Raw genomic sequence first — 17744 nt, 5'->3', positions numbered from 1 at the left:
ATAAGGAATTGAAATTTAGGGGACACATTGCAAAAGTGGCCAAATCAGCTCATCAAATCACTTGGTTGCTGAAGAATAGGTTGACAAGCAGAGACAAGCAGGTTATTGTTCCTCTGTATCGAGCCTTGATAAGACCCCATCTCGACTACTGTGCCCAGATTTGGTCACCTAAGTTTCTTCGTGATGGGGAGGAGGTGGAGAGGATCCAGAGGCGAGTGACCAAGATGATAGCAGGTCTGTGGAATGAACCTTATGAGAACAGGTTGAGGATTTGTGGGTTGCAAAAATTGGTTGATAGGCAGAGGAGGAGGGGAGATATGATCGAGACATTCAAATTACTGAAGGGTTTCTATAAAATTAATTCAGAAGATATTTTTGAGAACAGGGCTGGTTGTGGGAGAACTAGGGGACATCCATGGAAACTGGGCAAAAGTGTGGTTAGTAAAGGTGTTAGAGCTGGGTTCTTTACTTTTAGAGTAGTGAATGAGTGGAATGCGCTCCCTGAGTCTGTGGCGGATGCTGTGACAGTGAATAAGTTTAAGGCTAGGTATGATAGATACTGTATGAATGTCGAATAGTTGTGATGAATATGATTCGGGGCCACCCTCGATGAGTCTAATGACTCCCTGGAGTTCCCATAATGATAGTAATAGTAATATTATGTAGTTAATATATAATATGCACTAAATTACATGGCTAAATAAATAATAATAAAAAGAGTTTTTTTTTTTTTTTTTTATTAAACGAGGTAATTTCTAGACTACCACTTCACCCGTCCTATCCAGGGATGCTATCTTCTTCATTTGGGCACACATTCCATTGCTCCTCGATAATAATATTACATATCATGAAACAATTTTTACGTCTTTAGAATCTATGAGGAGCAATGGAATGTGTGCCAAATGCAGTAGAAAGCACCCCTGAGTAGTACAGGTGAAGTGGCAAACCAAAAAAATTGCCTCATTCAATAAAACCTCGTCTTTAGACAAATAAAATTTAACAACCCACATTATAATTATGTAGAACGAAATGAGAAAATATGCTAATGAAAATGTAACTGTTAATAAAATCTTAACATTTTTATTCTTATTAAAAGTAATCAACTGAGATCAGAATACCTCATTATGTTTAGCTACATATTTATTCATTTTCCGAATCTTTGGCAGTTGGCTGCTTGCTTGCTTACTAAGCAAATGATGTGGATGGCTGAGGATCATCGATAGTAGAAGCTTTTTCGACTTTTTTAAAAACATTGTTATTGGAAGCTGTCGTTTTTGTCTGTTCAATTCAGTAAACAGGTTCTGCAAAGGTTCCAAAGCTTCTGTTATTGTGCGAGTAATTTTTATGCTGTGTTCCATCATTGAATCATAATCCATTATCTGTTCCTTTAATGTTTGAGACATTCAAAATATCATGGCAAATTTTTTGAGTGTACACGCTGGTGGTTCTTGTTCACTTTCATCCTCATCATCTTCTTCTGTCAAAGATTTGGCAAGATATTTCAACTCCTTGTCAGTGAGCACCTCACGATGTCCATCTATGTAATCATTCAATTCTTCTTCTGTCATATCGTCAAATCCTTCTCTACCTATTTTCCATGCTGTGTTAATTATCGTTGTTATCTGTGAGTTAATACCAGGGTGTCTTGGGAATTATGAAAGGCATCACTCCACAAATTCTTCCAGCATGCAGTTACCGTTTCTGGTTTCAATTTGTCCATTGCTCCCTTGATGAATACAATTGCATCTGCAATTGTGAATATTTCCAGCATTCCATGACTCCAACATCAGCAGAATCCTCAACCATTGCACGAATCATATCAAAAACCTGCTGAGAATATGAGGCTTTGAGGCATCTGATGACACCTTGATCGAGTGGCTGAAGCGTGAAGTCGGCATTTTTAAATTTTTCACAATTTATTTGCTTAATTTAAATGCAATTTTTAATTGCAATGACAGACAATTGACTGCTTTCTTTGACAATTCGAGTAAAACTAAACAAGAACAAACATGCACGTCTAAGTTCACGCGTTAGCAAAGCAAGCATGTTTCAACAAGTTTTCAGCCTGCGTGTATGTTTCAACCGGACCAGCGCTCGACCGTTTCACGCACATTTTTCGAACTGCGGATAAGTGAAACCACATGGATATGGGGGGGGGCTACTGTACATTATTAATAAACTTTCTTGTGCTTACATGTTTCAAAGTTTGTTTCTATGCACAAGTACCACTTAAAATTCAATTTTGTTTAAGTGACCGTACTGCCTCAGATTAGCAATGCTCACATATTCTTAATGCTAATGATTGTGAGCATGCTTTTTTAGACTACTCCTCTGATTTTTCTGAATCTGAAAATTAGTTGATCCAAACTGGTGTGATTTAAAATTCAAATTATTGGAATAAATTGTTGGGCACCTCATCACAGAAATCATTTTAAACATGTATTTAATAGAATTTAAACTGAGGTTTTTATGTAAAATTTGCATACAGTCTTCATTACAGATAACAAACTGTGTATGATTTCCCAATAACAGGGTCAATAAAATGAAATGAAAATAAAAAAGAAAAAAAATACTCAATTAAAAAAAAGAACACCAATTCTAAAATATCTCTGTTCTTAAAGTGTAAACTAATAAATAAATAAATAAATAATAAGTTATCCTCAAAAATTCATCATAATGATTAGCTTCAATAATATTTCTATTGGTACAAATATACCACTAAAGTAATCTTCTCGTACTAAATACCCCCCCCTCCTCTCCATGTGTTTAAATTTACTGTTCATGCTAGTTATTTCACACAGAGGGAAAACATAACCACTTAGCTAGTAATGCCATGAGCCCCTTATCTAATTTCTATAGGAAACACTCAGAAATCAAATCTTCACACAGTGACAATCAAGCCCAAAATATGGTATCACTATTTAATCAATTTGCCATTTCATTTCATGAGCAAAGCACATTTAGTCAGAATCAAAAATAGTTTCACTGTAGAAAAACAAACAGTTCTTCCACATTAGTTATTATTATTATTGCACAGGCACCTAGTTGAAGTTATAAGACTCATCATGGGAGATCCAAACTATCAACACAATAACTATCATACCTCTCCTTGAAACAATTAACAAAGTACTCACAACTGACACTGAAGCAACTCATTCCATCCATTCACCACTCTCAAAGAAAAAAATCTAAAACCTGAAACATTTCTCCTGCATCAAAATCATATCTCCCCCCCTTTTTTTTTGCTATCAATTAACTTTTACAATCCATAAATCCTCAATCTATTGCCATGGGGAGAATGCCACTGACCACTAACTATCTTCGTCACCTGCCTCCACCTTTCCACCTCCTCATCCCCAAGAAACTCCAGCGACCAGACCTGAGTAGAGTATTCCAGATATGATCATATCAAGGCTTAACAAAGAGGAATAATAACTCCCTTATCTCTGGTTATTAGTGTGTTCTTCAATAACCAAGTGATCTTGTGAGCTACCCTAGCTATTTTAGCAATATGCCCTCTACACTTCAATTCTCTATCTGCTACTACCTCCAAATCCTTGGCTTCATAAATTTCCAGGAATACAGTTCCTTTAATGTTGTACGACCTGTCTCCTGTGCATGTGTGGCTTCAACTGCATCCCTTGCATAAAGCTATATTTGAATATCCTCCAGATTTGGATTATTCACTAGATTATTCTGGTGAGGAAGCCTGGTGCATACAATAACATCTGATTTGATTTAATCACATTCATTATCTTGAAGCTTACATTCAGAACTGCTTTATAGCTGTATCCTCAAAATGAAAGAAGTATTGGTTCCCTAGTTAATTATGGTACCGGGGCATGTCTATGAAAGGTGCCACTCACCAGGCATATGTGTGTGTGGGGAGGGGGGAAGAAGAGAAATCAGAGTTGCTACTTGAGACAAAGCAATCAGCCATTGCTAGGCTATGGTGTTGCTGTCTAGTTGGCAATTCCTGCAACTAAGGAAGGTATGCTTATAGGGCAACAATACTTACCTGAAATACTTGAGAGCCCCGACATGCAGTTAAATCAAATATCAAATTCCAGCGATAAGGAACTGTTTTTTTTTTTCCAAATTTAATATACAACATTCAGGATGAACAATGAGCAAATAATCTAAAATATTAATACATTCAGAGAATCCAATATATCAGGACTAAAATAATAAAGGAAGTGTGTGCGTGTGTGAAATGCCAGTATTCTTGAAGCCTAAAAAAAAAAAAAAAAATTATTTTAAGATCAATTAAAGCAGTATTATTATGTAATCACTTTTTTCCCCCTTCTGTACCTAGCCAGTAATTTCAGTATAACAGTACAATCAATATAAAACAGAAACGTATACAGGTATATTGTAATGTGATTTAGTGTATTTTTAATACACCTTCAAATATCTTTTGCATAATATTTTCATCACTGAAATTATTTGAACAACTAAAAACCATAATTCCAAAATTAAATACTTATTCCCTCATTACTAACCTATATTTGTATGAACTGCTATGAGCATGGTGATAAACGTAAGAGCTCCCTCTAACATGGGCATTACTTGATCACTCTCCAGAAAAGAACTAGTGTGTGATGGATCAAAAGAAAGCCATTCCCACAAATGGAACCTAGAAAAGAAATTAGCTGAAATGAATTATCTTGACATCCTATATCAAGTAAGTGGGGGAAAAAAAAAAATAATAATTACAGAATCTCATAATTCAGTCCCTTCCACTTTCTCATTTTGTTTGTTTGTGGGTGTGATCAAGTTAACTTTTTTTGTGGGAAAGGGAGGGAGGAAGACATTAGCACTAACAAAAAAAAAAATCATATCAGAAAGAAACAGCAGAAATATTATGCAATCAGATATAACACAGATGAAAACAGACATAACTGGATAATATATCAAGAAAAATATTAAATAAGTTAAAAAAAAAAGGAAAAATGATAAAATGATAACAGAAACAATAGACAATAATAAAAATAAGAAACTACTATAGAATAATCTCACAATGCAGGACGGGGGAATACGATAAAATGATAACAGAAACAATAGACAATAATAAAAATAAGAAACTACTATAGAATAATCTCACAATGCAGGACGGGGGAATAACAACACTGGAAGATGAAAATTAACTAGATAGTTTAAAAAAAAAAAAAAAAAAAAAAACAGTAGAATGTGCTAGATGGCATTTCTCAGAAAAGTATAACACCATAAGCACTGTTGAAAGTAAGATTATGTGGAAACCAGCAGAAGAAAAAGGAGAAGGGAGTATTCTGGAAATACAAAATTTTGAAATAGAACATGCAAGGCAAAACATGAAAAATAATAAAAAGACATGAGATGAAATTAGGTAGAAATGATAACAGCAGAAAAAGACAGAAGAACTACTAAAAAACCTGCTAAATAAATGCAAAATGTTAAATTACTGCAAAAAATAGAACATTATACCAAATAACTGGCGCATGAATTCATGATGCTCATGTTTAAAAAATGGTAATAAGAAAATAACAGACCCATAACAAACAATCACAAATTAAATTTGCCAAGAAATCACCGTATTTGCTGGCGGATAAGACACACTTTTTTCCTTTGAAAATAGGTCTGAAAAATAGAGTGCATCTTATATGCCAATACTCAGTTTTTTATTACTTTCATTTCTGGAAATTTTCTCTGTTCCGATGCCCTCTCATCCTTTCCCCACCCTCTATAAATTGAAAAATTCCATTAACTGAAATCCTGTATGATGCTTTCAGAAGTGTGTAAGTCACAATCATATCATCCCTCTTTCTCCTGTCTGGCCAGGAGACCAGACCTGTGCACAATAGTCCAAGTGAGGTCTTATCGAGGCCTTGTAAAGAGGCAAAATGGCATCCTTGTCTTTATATGTGAACGTTCATTTCAGCATTGTAATTATCTTTTGAGTTGTATTTGCAATCTTTGCTACATGGCCCCTAAAATTCAACTTCCTATCTACTAACACTCCAAGATTCCTAGCCTCATCAGTTTCTTCAAGCATAATCCCACCAATATAATACAACATTGGATATCTAATCATGCCGAAGTGAATGACTTTACATTAACTGACATCCATTTTCACATGCCCACAATTCTGGCCTATTCACATCATTCTGCAAATACTGTACATCAGCAGCATTCCTGATTACCTTACCTATCTGTGCATCATCATGCAAGACAAGTCATGTTCTCACCATCATCATCAAATTCCTGCCATGTACCCTCAAGGGGTGTACAGGATATGACAGTACTACATGAAAAAATTACATCATTACTAACTTCCTATCTACAATTTTCCTCCAAATCAGTCTGTTAATCAGTCAAGACTCCAACATTATCAGATCTTATATTTCTATCGTCTAAGGCACTTTGTACCGTATCAATCCACCTATATATTGGTCTTCCTCTGGGTCGTTTTCCTACCAACCTGGCAGAGAACACTTGTTTTGCTAATCTTTCCTCTCCCATTCTATTTAAGTGACCATACCATCTGAGATTAGCTCTGCTAACGCATTCCTGGATGCTGACAATGTCAAGTTCTTTCCTAATATCCTCATTTTTAATATGATATTGCCATTGATGCCATCTGTTCACGCCTCTAATCTTTCTCAAGACTCTCATATCTGTGGTCTCTAGTCTTTGGTCAAGTGTTTTACTTCTGACCCAGCTCTCAGATCCATAAGTTAAAATTGGTTTGAACACAGTGTTGTATACAGCTAATTTAGTGTTCCGACTAATTTCTTTCTTATTCCATATGAATTTATTCAATTGACTTCCCACCATACCAGCTTTGCTGATTCTGTTGTCTATTTCTATATTTAGTTTACCATCTTCAGTAAAAATTGTGCCTAAGTAGCTGAAATGTTTTACTTGTTCCACAGGTTCTCCATTCACAACACAGTTGACATTTTCAATGATTCTGCCTATTTTCATTGTCTTTGTCTTTTTATTGCTGACCTTCATACCATATCTATTACAACAGCTATTCAATTTAGTCAGAGAATCTTGCAGACTTGTAGCGGATTTATTTAGAAGTATAACATCATCCGCATAAAGCAAAGAGCTGACATTAACATCTCCAATTTTGATATCAGGTTTAATACCACATTCCTTCATAATGTGATCCATATAGATAATGAATAACAGAGGGGATAATGTACATCCTTGTCTCACACCAGATTTAACATTAAACCATCTTCCTGTACTTCCTTCAATTCTAACTGCTGACTCACAATTCAAATAAAGACTAAGTATCGCTTGATATAATGCCCCATTGACACCATATAACTGCAGCATATTGAATAGCTTCTCTCTTGGCACCTTGTCATATGCCTTTTCCAAATCGACAAAACTTAAATACAGATCTTTGTTATATTCCCATGCTTTCTCGACTATTTGTCGTAAAGTGAAGATCTGATTCTGACAGCCTCTATTTGGCCTGAATCCAGCTTGTTCTTCACCAAGCTTTTCTTCCACAATTCTTCTCAACCGTTTCTCAAGTATACTTGCATAGATCTTGCCAGGAACACTCAGTAGGGAAATACCTCTGTAATTCTCACATTCAGTTTTATTTCCCTTTTTATATATGGGTACTATGAGAGCTCTACTCCAATCATCGGGAATTCGTCCCTCTGTCCAGGCTTTCTGAACTATGTAGTGCAGCCACTGTAAGACTCTTATACCACCATACTTCAGCATTTCTGGTCGAATATCATCTACTCCTGCTGCCTTTCCACATTTCAAGCCTTTGATGGCTTTTTCTACTTCAAGTATGGATATGTATTCCTGACTGCATGCCTGGTCAGTGTTTTTTATCACTGTGCTGTCATCACTGCTTGTTTCATTTATCAGTTTTTCAAAGTAATTACTCCATACTTCAAGGATATCTTTTTCTCCTGTTTTCATTTCACCTTTATCATCTCTAATTCCTTTTACAGCACTCTTTCCTCCATTCCTAAGCTTCTTCAACAACCTCCAGAATATTTTGCCACCTTCTTGATATTTATTTTCTATATTCTTGCCAAAGTCCTCCCATGACTTTTGTTTAGCTAGTTTTACATACTGTTTAGCTTTCTTACATTTGTCTCTGTATTCTGTAAGAGTAAAAGCTGACTTATTTGCCAGGAACTTTTGATATGCTTTCTTCTTTTCCTTCACTGCCTCTTTAACTTCCTGTGTCCACCAGGGAGTTCTGATTTTTTTATCTTTGCACACAACCTCACCACATGCCTCTCTGGCAGAATCAATCAATGTTTCCTTCAGAGTTTGCCACTGAATCTCCAAGGTTTGATTCCTGTTCTCAAACTCTTTCATTTTCTTTTCAATAATATTTCTGTATTTTAGTCTACAGTTTACATCTGAGAGCTGCTCAACTTTTATTCGCTTTAAAACTTTCTTAATGTCATTCTTTTCAATATGAAATTCAATTTTATCCTGCTGAAGACTAAATAGTGATCACTTCCAATTTCAAATCCTCTGTACACTCTGGTGTCCTGCACCAGGGAGAAAACATCACTATCAACAATAACATAGTCAATGAGACTTTTCTTATTCCTAGCCTCTTCTCTCCATGTGAATTTGTGCACATTTTTATGTTGGAACATGGTGTTAGTAATAACCAGTCCATGTCCTGAGCAGAAATCCAACAGATATTTGCCATTATTATTAGCTTTGCTCTTTTCTCCAAATTTTCCCAAAATATTTTTGTATGTCTCACAATCATTTCCTACTCTACTATTTAGATCCCCAACAAGGACCAACTTTTCCTTTTTCATTGTGTCAGTTGCTTTTTCTAAAGCCTCAAAAAATTCCTCCACTTCTACCTTAGTAGAACCTTCTGTGGGACCATAGGCACAAATAAGTCTCATTGTGCAGTTCCCCATTCTCATATTTGCCCACATTACTCTACTTGAGACTGACTGCCATTCAAGAAGATTAGCCTCGTATTTTGTGTTGAATACTATGGCTACTCCTTCTTTTCCTTGATTGTCATTGCCTGAATATAACATTTTGTATTTATTGCTCAGAAAGATCTCACCAGTTTTGGTCTTTTTTGTTTCAGTCACCCCTATTATGTCGATCTGGTACTTATCTAATTCCTCAGCTAGCTCCATTTCTTTGCCATTCAGGCTTCTTACATTGATAGTACCGATCTTTAACTCTGGTGATGTTGAGTTGGGGTTTGTTTTCAGATTTGTTCCAGTAGCTGACTTTTCACTGTTCGCCCTGGTTCTCTGGCAAAAACAACGGGGGCCTTGTTTAACCGGGCGACGCCCCAGCCGGCATGAAATTTTGTCATGTTGTACCATCATTTTTTATTTTGGTTTAACCAATAAGAATACAATTTGGTTGGCTAAATCCCAAATTGCCAGCCCATCCTCGTTCGTTCAGTATCAAAGTAGATACCCAACAGGGTGCACCACGAGAAGGTGAGGATTGGACATTAGGTCAGAAGCCCTGGTCGGTTCTCCACATTCCTTTAAAGGCTATGTGGAGGTCTCCTCTCAGTTATACAGCTTTGACCCTTAAGCACCCCTCATGTCATGTTCTCACCTGAAATCATAATTGCCACTGCCTTCCTTTCACAGTATTAGTCCTTATAACCTGTTCCAATCTCATACCATTCTTTCAAAGGGTTGCCTGTTCTCTTTCTACCAATTCATAGTTTAGCTTTTTTTTTTTTTTTTTTTTGGGGGGGGGAGGTCTGTTTAGTGACATTATTCATGTGTTGAGTACACATTCCTCTAATTAGCTACCCTGTGTTATGTCGGAAGACATAACAATTATATCGTTTAAAATAAGAAAATTAGTAATCTACCAGAAGTGAACAATTATGTATAATTTAGTAATTTAGTATCGTATATTCTTAATTTATTATTGTGGAATTTCAGTGTATAAAATATATAATAGTTACTTAGTTGGAAATCTTGTATGTGAACAACTAATCACTTTTGTTAGAAAAGAGAAATCAAAACATTATACCAAATGTGTACGGCCAACTTCAGTAAGTATGTTGTGAAGAACTGTGCTTTTCCCCCTTTATTTTAATGAAAGTTACGAGGGTTTAGTTAGGTTGCAGTGAGTGGCGCTATGTGCTGGGAGAGACGCAAGGAGAGTATGACGCATGCGCGTTCGATGACAGCGGGAAACGAAGGTAGTTTAAAAGCGAGTGCATCGCAACATTCAAGGCTTTTTTTTGGAGACGTTTTCCTGCTGCTGTTCACCTGTGCGATGGATCATCCGATTGGTAGGAAGGAAGCTTCCACGTGGTTCCTCTCGTTAGTGGAAAGTATAACCTTATGACAAAGGAAACTACCAGTCGGAGACAAAGAAAGCCCAGCAGACTTAATGGTGGAAAACAAGAATGAGGAATTCCATTCGAAATAACAGAGGGAAAATCAAGGTACTGATGAAATAATTCTGAAGTGGCCAAAAGAATTAATGCAGTGAATCGGTAAGGTGAACTTTGTATTTCCTATTTAGTGAATTTTTTGTGAGGATTTGAAGTGTGTGGAAAAAGACAATCCAAGAACTGTGGCCAAATATGAAGCAAGAGAATATATCATTGCTTCATAATATGTATTTGTAAGAGAATTATTTATGTACTCGGATCTTGGAAAAGAGAAAGAAATGTTAAATTGGATAGGACCATTAAGGAAAGTTTTGATTGAATTCTAGGCGTGTTTAAGAGAGAGAGGAAACTAAGTAACCAATTTTTTACTTTTAAATATGTGTACAAGAGTAAGATGATATATATGTGTAATCTGATTGAAAGATTGACTAAGTTTGCATAAATGTCTTGTATGATATATTCAATGAAATTAAATTGTTCTGTTATTACAATGAAGTTAATTTTCCTTATGTCTAGAGCTACTGCACTTGTTCATAAAAGTTAAACGAACCTAGTAAAGGCGGGAAACAGTTAAGGATCAGGTCACGATTGCAAAGTACAAAATTTTTATTGAGAAGAGTGAATGCTGACTGGCTTCTAACTCCCTGGCTTTAATTTCAATTTATCCAAGGACTCAAAGTGGCGCAGCTAGAACAAATAAATTTCTTTGAGTTTTAAAAAGGGGAGATAGAGCCAGAGCTGAGACAAAGAAGTTGGCATCTGCCATTAGCAATTCTTTGTCTCACAAGACCTCAGCTTCATTCTTGTCAAAGGTACGGCCATAAGGGTTATTGAGAAGTAAGAATAGGTAATTTTAAGTAAAAGTCGACACGACACTTGCAAGATTGGTTCTTATTGTATTGCAGTTCTCAAAAATTTTATTTCTGCTGATATTATTCTTTCCTGGTCTATTTTTTCACTGTCTACATTTTTACTTCCATATAATATAACAGGTTTAGATAAATCATTAAATATTCTTAAAATATTTCTTAATATTAAATTTGGCTTAAAAATATAAGACTTATAGATAAACTGACCATAGATTTTTAATTCATACGTATGTTCTACAGTATCCCTACATCCAGATAAGCTCTCCATATCTATAACCACGCCAGCCATGCTTTGCTTCGGGAACAAATCGCCGCCACGCAGTTTCTCTTAGCAGACATTAACAAAGCTATTCGTACTTTTGAAGAAGAGCTTTTGTGCACTTTAAATCATGAGCTTTAGTCAATTTTACATGACGTCTCGTGTACCGCAGCAGACAAAGAATTTAAAAAAACACGAGGTCAACAGATGTAAAAATTCGAAAAATTAAAAAAGAACTTGACCGTCAATCCAAAACTTCCTACCAACACCGTAATCAACCTTTCTTCAGTCACCCTGAAGCACTCAACGCGCTTTCATGTGGCCACAACTTCGCCACTGCCCCCAGAAAAATACCTAGTGAGGATATTATGATCCAGATCGAATGCAGAATCTGCCACCTTCTGAATCAAATTGCCAACAGTGTAAGACTGGTTGTAGCTTGTGTCCTCTCCAAAGCAAGACCACCAAAAACCAACGTATCCAACAAGGAATATAAAGCTCTGCAGGAAATGAGGAATATAAAGAAACAGTTATCACCAAAGCGGATAAGGGAAATGCAACTGTAGTACTTAACCAAAAGGACTACACAGGTAAGCTTAATGCTCTTCTATTAGATCAGGCTACTTACCTGCCTATCGAATACAATCCCACCAACTCACAAATCAGAAAACTTAACAGGCTCCTTAAGAAAGTCACTTCTTGGCCTGTACAAGTTACTAACAGATTAAAGCCGTTTAACTCTATACCCCCCCCCCTCGTATTTATGTACTCCCAAAAATACATAAAGAAAATGTGCCATTCTCATAGTGGATGGCATTGATTCCCCCACATACAAATTAGCTAAACATTTTGCCAAAGCGCTTACACACTATACTGGCAACACACCATCACACATAAAAAACTCAACCCACTTCAAAGCCAGCATAGGAAACCTTACACTCCAACATACTGACATAATGGTCAGCTTTGGCATCTCCTCCTTATTCACAAATGTTCCACTCAAGGAAACTTTAGAGCTAATCCAAGCTAAATTTTCTCCCAATATCTCAGCCCTATTTCAGTTCACAATGAACTCAGGCTATTTCGTTAAGCAGAAAATTCTACAAGCAAATAGAGGGGACAACCATGGGTTCACCACTCTCCCCACCCTTGGCCAACTTCTTTATGGAGACTTTTGAAGAGAAAGCCTTAAACTCTGCCCCACAAAAACCAACCATATGGCTTCGCTATGTTGATGATGTGTTCCCTATTTGGCCACATGGCTCTGATACACTCCTCTCCTTCTTAACACACCTAAACAACCAACACCCCAGAATCAAGTCCACCCTGCAAAAAGAGGAAAACAACAGCTTCCCTTTCCTAGACACATTAGTCATCTGTCAGCCTGATGGAAACTTGGTTTTCTCAGTTTATAGAAAAACCACCCATACAGGCAGGTACATTCACCAACAATCCCCCCCCCCCACACACACACACAACAATATGAAGTGGTGAAAACACTATACAACACGGCTAAACTAATCTGTTCTAACAACAAGGCCCTAAACACTGAACTAAATCGCATCCTCAACACTTTCTCAGCCAATGGCTGCACCCCCCCCCCAAAAAAAAAATTAAAAAAATATTAAAACCTACAAACCACAACCCCCCTCCGCTCCACAACAAGGATTACTCTAAATCCATCACCATTCTCTACATCCGAGGCACCTCGGAAAAAATTACCAAAATCTTAAAAAAACATGACCTCGCCTGTTACAGACCATACAGAAAATTGGCATCCCTTATCCACTCCACTAAAGACCAACCACTTCCCCTAGACCTACCTGGTGTATACCAGGTCCCTTGCAGCTGTAAACTGTCTTACTTTGGCCAAACAGGCAGGACAGCAAATATCAGAATTTCAGAACACAGGGACTACATCCGGTTTCACAAGTACAGCCATTTTGGTCTTGCAGACCATGCTCTGGATACACGCCACAGAATATGGTGGAAGAAAGCTACAGTAATACACCAAAGCAAATACAAATTCGAAAGACTATTTATGGAATCAACCTCAATCCTAAGAAACTCTCCAAACCTCAACAAATTTGGTTGTATGAAACTGACCAAAATTTGGGAGGCTTATATCAGCAGACCTTCAGCCCAATGGCCAGGAACACCTATTTAGCCAGCTAGGGGGGGGGGGGGGGGCACCATCAGGACTTTTAGGAGAACAATAGCTTCATGACTTCATTCTCAGTTACTGTGTTATAGTGCCTACGTGCAGTGTCTTTTTTTGTAAGTTCCTTTTGAAGATGGCAATGTTACGTTGCCGAAATATCAGAAATATTTATTAAAGTGTAATTTAATTTATATTCTTATCTGCATTGTCAATTCCTTAAGTAATTTAGTAATGCATAACCAAAGTATAAGCCTGTCTACGAGAACGTACGTATGTTCGTACAATATTGCCTACCGGTTTCGCTAGTAACAGACTAGCTTTTTCAAGGCTTGCAACAGTACAAAAAATTGGTAAATGCAAAAAAGGTTTAAGAACACAAAAAACATTAGTACTGTTAGGTAGCTAAGGTAACGCGTGACATGTCTGTATGAATTGTGACTTTCTACTAAGTATCATGAACATGCATTACATGCAAACACATAATATGATTATTCGTGTACTCTAGTTTTGTTGAACTGAGGGAATTAATTAGATTTTTCCAAGTATCGTTCAGTAAGGCCCCTTGATTTCTGTTTAGGTTGCTGTCTGTACGTAGCACTACTGCCGCTTCTTTGAATAATCGATGTCTGTAATCATCAACTACGTAGGGCATAGAGCTGTTATCCCAGTCTACAGTGTGGTTCGAAGTTGAAAAGTGATGTGCTAAACCGGAAGTGATCGTTCTGTTGTGATTAACATCTCTAACATGTTCTTTCTGTCTTATTTCCAGGCTTCTCGAAGTTTGTCCAATGTAGGAAAGACCGCATGTGCATGGAATATTATACACACCTGGATATTTATAAAATGGAACACTGTCCTTAGGAGATCTTAGAACCTGTCTGATGCTAGTAATTGGTTTAAATACAACCCTGATGTTATGGGCTTTTAACAATCTCACAATTTTGGTGGAAATTGAACCCATAAAGGGGATGACTGCTGTTGAAATTTGCTGGGCGACTGTTCTTTCTTGTTGGTTATCTTTGTACAGAAATTTGTTGATGATGTTTTGAGGATAACCATTTTGCAATAGTGTTATAGCGATTTGGGACAGTTCTGTCTGAACTTCTTCATCGTCGGAGATAAAGTTTCTGGCTCGATTTCTCAACATGTGGATGATGCTCTGTTTATGTGACCTATGATGGTTTGAAGAGTAATGTAGATATTATCCAGCGTCCATAGGTTTTTTTGTAAATGGACAGTTTGAAATTGTTATCTTGTCTTTTAACTAGTATGTCCAAGAAGTGTAGTTGTTCGTTGTTTTCTACTTCTAAAGTAAATTTGATTTTATTGTGGAGTGAGTTGATTCTATTGACAAACATATGTAGGTTTTCCATGTTGTCCTGCCATATGATGAAGATATCATCCACATATCTCCACTATATTGAAGGTTTAGGGGTAATGTTGGTGAAGATTTCATTTTCAAATTTCTCCATGAAAAGGTCTGCACATGGTGGTGACAGAGGGCTGCCCATGGCTAGGCCTTCTAATTGTTGGTATACCTTTTTGTTAATTTTGAAGAAATTTGATTGTAGGCAGTGCTTAAACATCTTTGTAATATCAGCAGGAAAGAGATCTTTGATAATGTTCATGACAGGACAACATGGAAAACCTACATATGTTTGTCAATAGAATCAACTCACTCCACAATAAAATCAAATTTACTCTAGAAGTAGAAAACAACGAACAACTACACTTCTTGGACATACTAGTTAAAAGATAAGATAACAATTTCAAACTGTCCATTTACAAAAAACCTACGGATACTGGACGATATCTACATTACTCTTCAAACCATCATAGGTACATAAACAGAGCATCATCGCTATAACACTATTGCAAAATGGTTATCCTCAAAATATCATCAACAAATTTCTATACAAAGATAACCAACAAGAAAGAACAGTCTCCCAGCAAATTTCAACAGCAGTCATCCCCTTTATGGGTTCAATTTCCACCAAAATTGCGAGATTGTTAAAAGCCCATAACATCAGGGTTGTATTTAAACCAATTACTAGCATCAGACAGGTTCTAAGATCTCCTAAGGACAGTGTTCCATTTTATAAATATCCAGGTGTGTATAATATTCCATGCACATGCGGTCTTTCCTACTTTGGACAAACTTCGAGAAGCCTGGAAATAAGACAGAAAGAACATGTTAGAGATGTTAATCACAACAGAACGATCACTTCCGGTTTAGCACATCACTTTTCAACTTCGAACCACACTGTAGACTGGGATAACAGCTCTATGCCCTACGTAGTTGATGATTACAGACATCGATTATTCAAAGAAGCGGCAGTAGCGCTACGTACAGGCAGCAACCTAAACAGAAATCAAGGGGCCTTACTGAACGATACTTGGAAAAATCTAATTAATTCTCTCAGTTCAACAGAACTACAGTACGCGAATAATCATATTACGCGTTTGCATGTAACGCATGTTCATGATACTTAGTAGAAAGTCACAATTCATACAGACATGTCACGTGAACGTGTTACCTTAGCTACCTAACAGGTACTAACATTTTTTGTATTCTTAAACCTTTTTTGCATTTATCTATTTCTTGTACTGTGCAAGCTTTGAAAAAGCTAGTCAATTACTAGCGAAACCAGTAGGCAATATTGTACAAACATACGTACAAATTAAAAATCTATGGTCAGTTTATCTATAAGTCTTATATTTTTTAACATTTTGCGACCAAAAATATGTATAATTTGGACCAAAAATATGTATCATTAATTATGGTAGAAATGTTTTCAATTTATTAATGCTATGTTTTGGGCCTAACTCTTCAGTGTGGTTACATTACAGCCAAGATAATTAAAATTATTAACTTTTTCAGTTGGTTTATTATTTTTAATAAACCAAAGTTATGTGATTATAAATTTATAATCCTTTACTTTAGTTTGATCACAAAGACATTTTCACACCACATTTGGTAACAATCTTTTTCAGTTATAAACTACTAATCTGCATATAATAATCTTGATCACCCAAATATAATGTTTTTAACTGGTAATTTGATTCTAGTTGCATTTTTGTGGTATTTACACTTTGCTATTCTTTTGATATCTCATTAATATAGATATTAAAAAAAAAAAGACTAGAAACATGCCACCTCTATTTTTTTCCATCTATAGTTATATCATCAGTTTTTACTGTTAAGATATTTTCATATATTGCCAATTGCTTTTATTAAATGTACAGGTAATTCAATTTTGATATATTTCCAAAACTTTATCCCTTTTTTACTAGATACAAGGGTTCTTCATAAGATATAATAGGATACATTATATTTTCATTTTTTTAAATGACTGCCTTTTAAAGTAAAGACTGTGAAGTGAAAGTTTACTTGAGGAGTGATCCTTTCTAAATCTATTCTTATAGATTTATATGCTATATATATTTTGTCCAGAGTTGAACAGGTCAAAATGGATTTCTTGCAAGCATCTGGAGATATTCCTGGTTTCTAAATTTTAATCATAAAAATAATAACAATAGTTACTTAAGTATAAAGAGCTAATAAGCTTCATTTCGGCAATGAAAACATTACTAAAATTAAGGGGATATTAAATCCCACATAGTTTTAAAACCGAATAAGAAACTCAAAGATAGGAATCAGAGAGTTTCTTGCCGAATATAGTAAACTATAAAGTATCGGCGAACACTAGCGTTAGCAAATGCAAGTGATCCTAGTACGTAGTACAATCTCGGGCAACTCGTTGCAAAGGTGAGTAAAGTTCAGATCGCTATTCTTAGGTATTATCCATAATGTAAAAACACATTTCCTAGGAAAAGTATGCTGTTATTACATTATGGAGGGTGGTCACCACCCAGACCGGTTTCAGCCTTTTTTGAGGCCTCATCAGTGAGTGGCTAGACCTAATACCGAAGTGTATAGCGAAAAGAACTTATATACTCTGCGAACGAGTTTTCCAAGTAGGTGCAACCATTAAGTTACTTAAGTATAAAGAGCTAATAAGCTTCATTTCGGCAATGAAAACATTACTAAAATTAAGGGGATATTAAATCCCA

At 36.1% G+C, this 17744-nt stretch overlaps 1 protein-coding gene across 2 annotated transcripts in view; it reads right to left on the bottom strand.

Annotated features, from left to right (window-relative positions):
- Ubr3 (Ubr3 ubiquitin ligase) overlaps window positions 1–17744 on the bottom strand; it is a 542232-nt gene that overhangs the window by 299445 nt on the left and 225043 nt on the right. For both annotated transcript variants that reach the window (XM_090394146.1, XM_090394147.1), the window contains exon 13: window positions 4503–4636. In XM_090394146.1, the coding sequence (XP_090250272.1) occupies window positions 4503–4636 (134 nt within the window). The remainder of the gene's footprint in view (window positions 1–4502; window positions 4637–17744) is intronic.

The sequence above is a fragment of the Typopeltis vanoorti genome, chromosome 6, assembly GCF_054136105.1.
Source record: "Typopeltis vanoorti isolate ZY-2024b chromosome 6, IOZ_Tvanoo_1.0, whole genome shotgun sequence".
Classification (NCBI taxonomy): Eukaryota; Metazoa; Arthropoda; class Arachnida; order Uropygi; family Thelyphonidae; genus Typopeltis; species Typopeltis vanoorti.
Note: the sequence above shows the minus strand (reverse complement) of the source record. Positions and strands in the feature narration are given on the sequence as shown.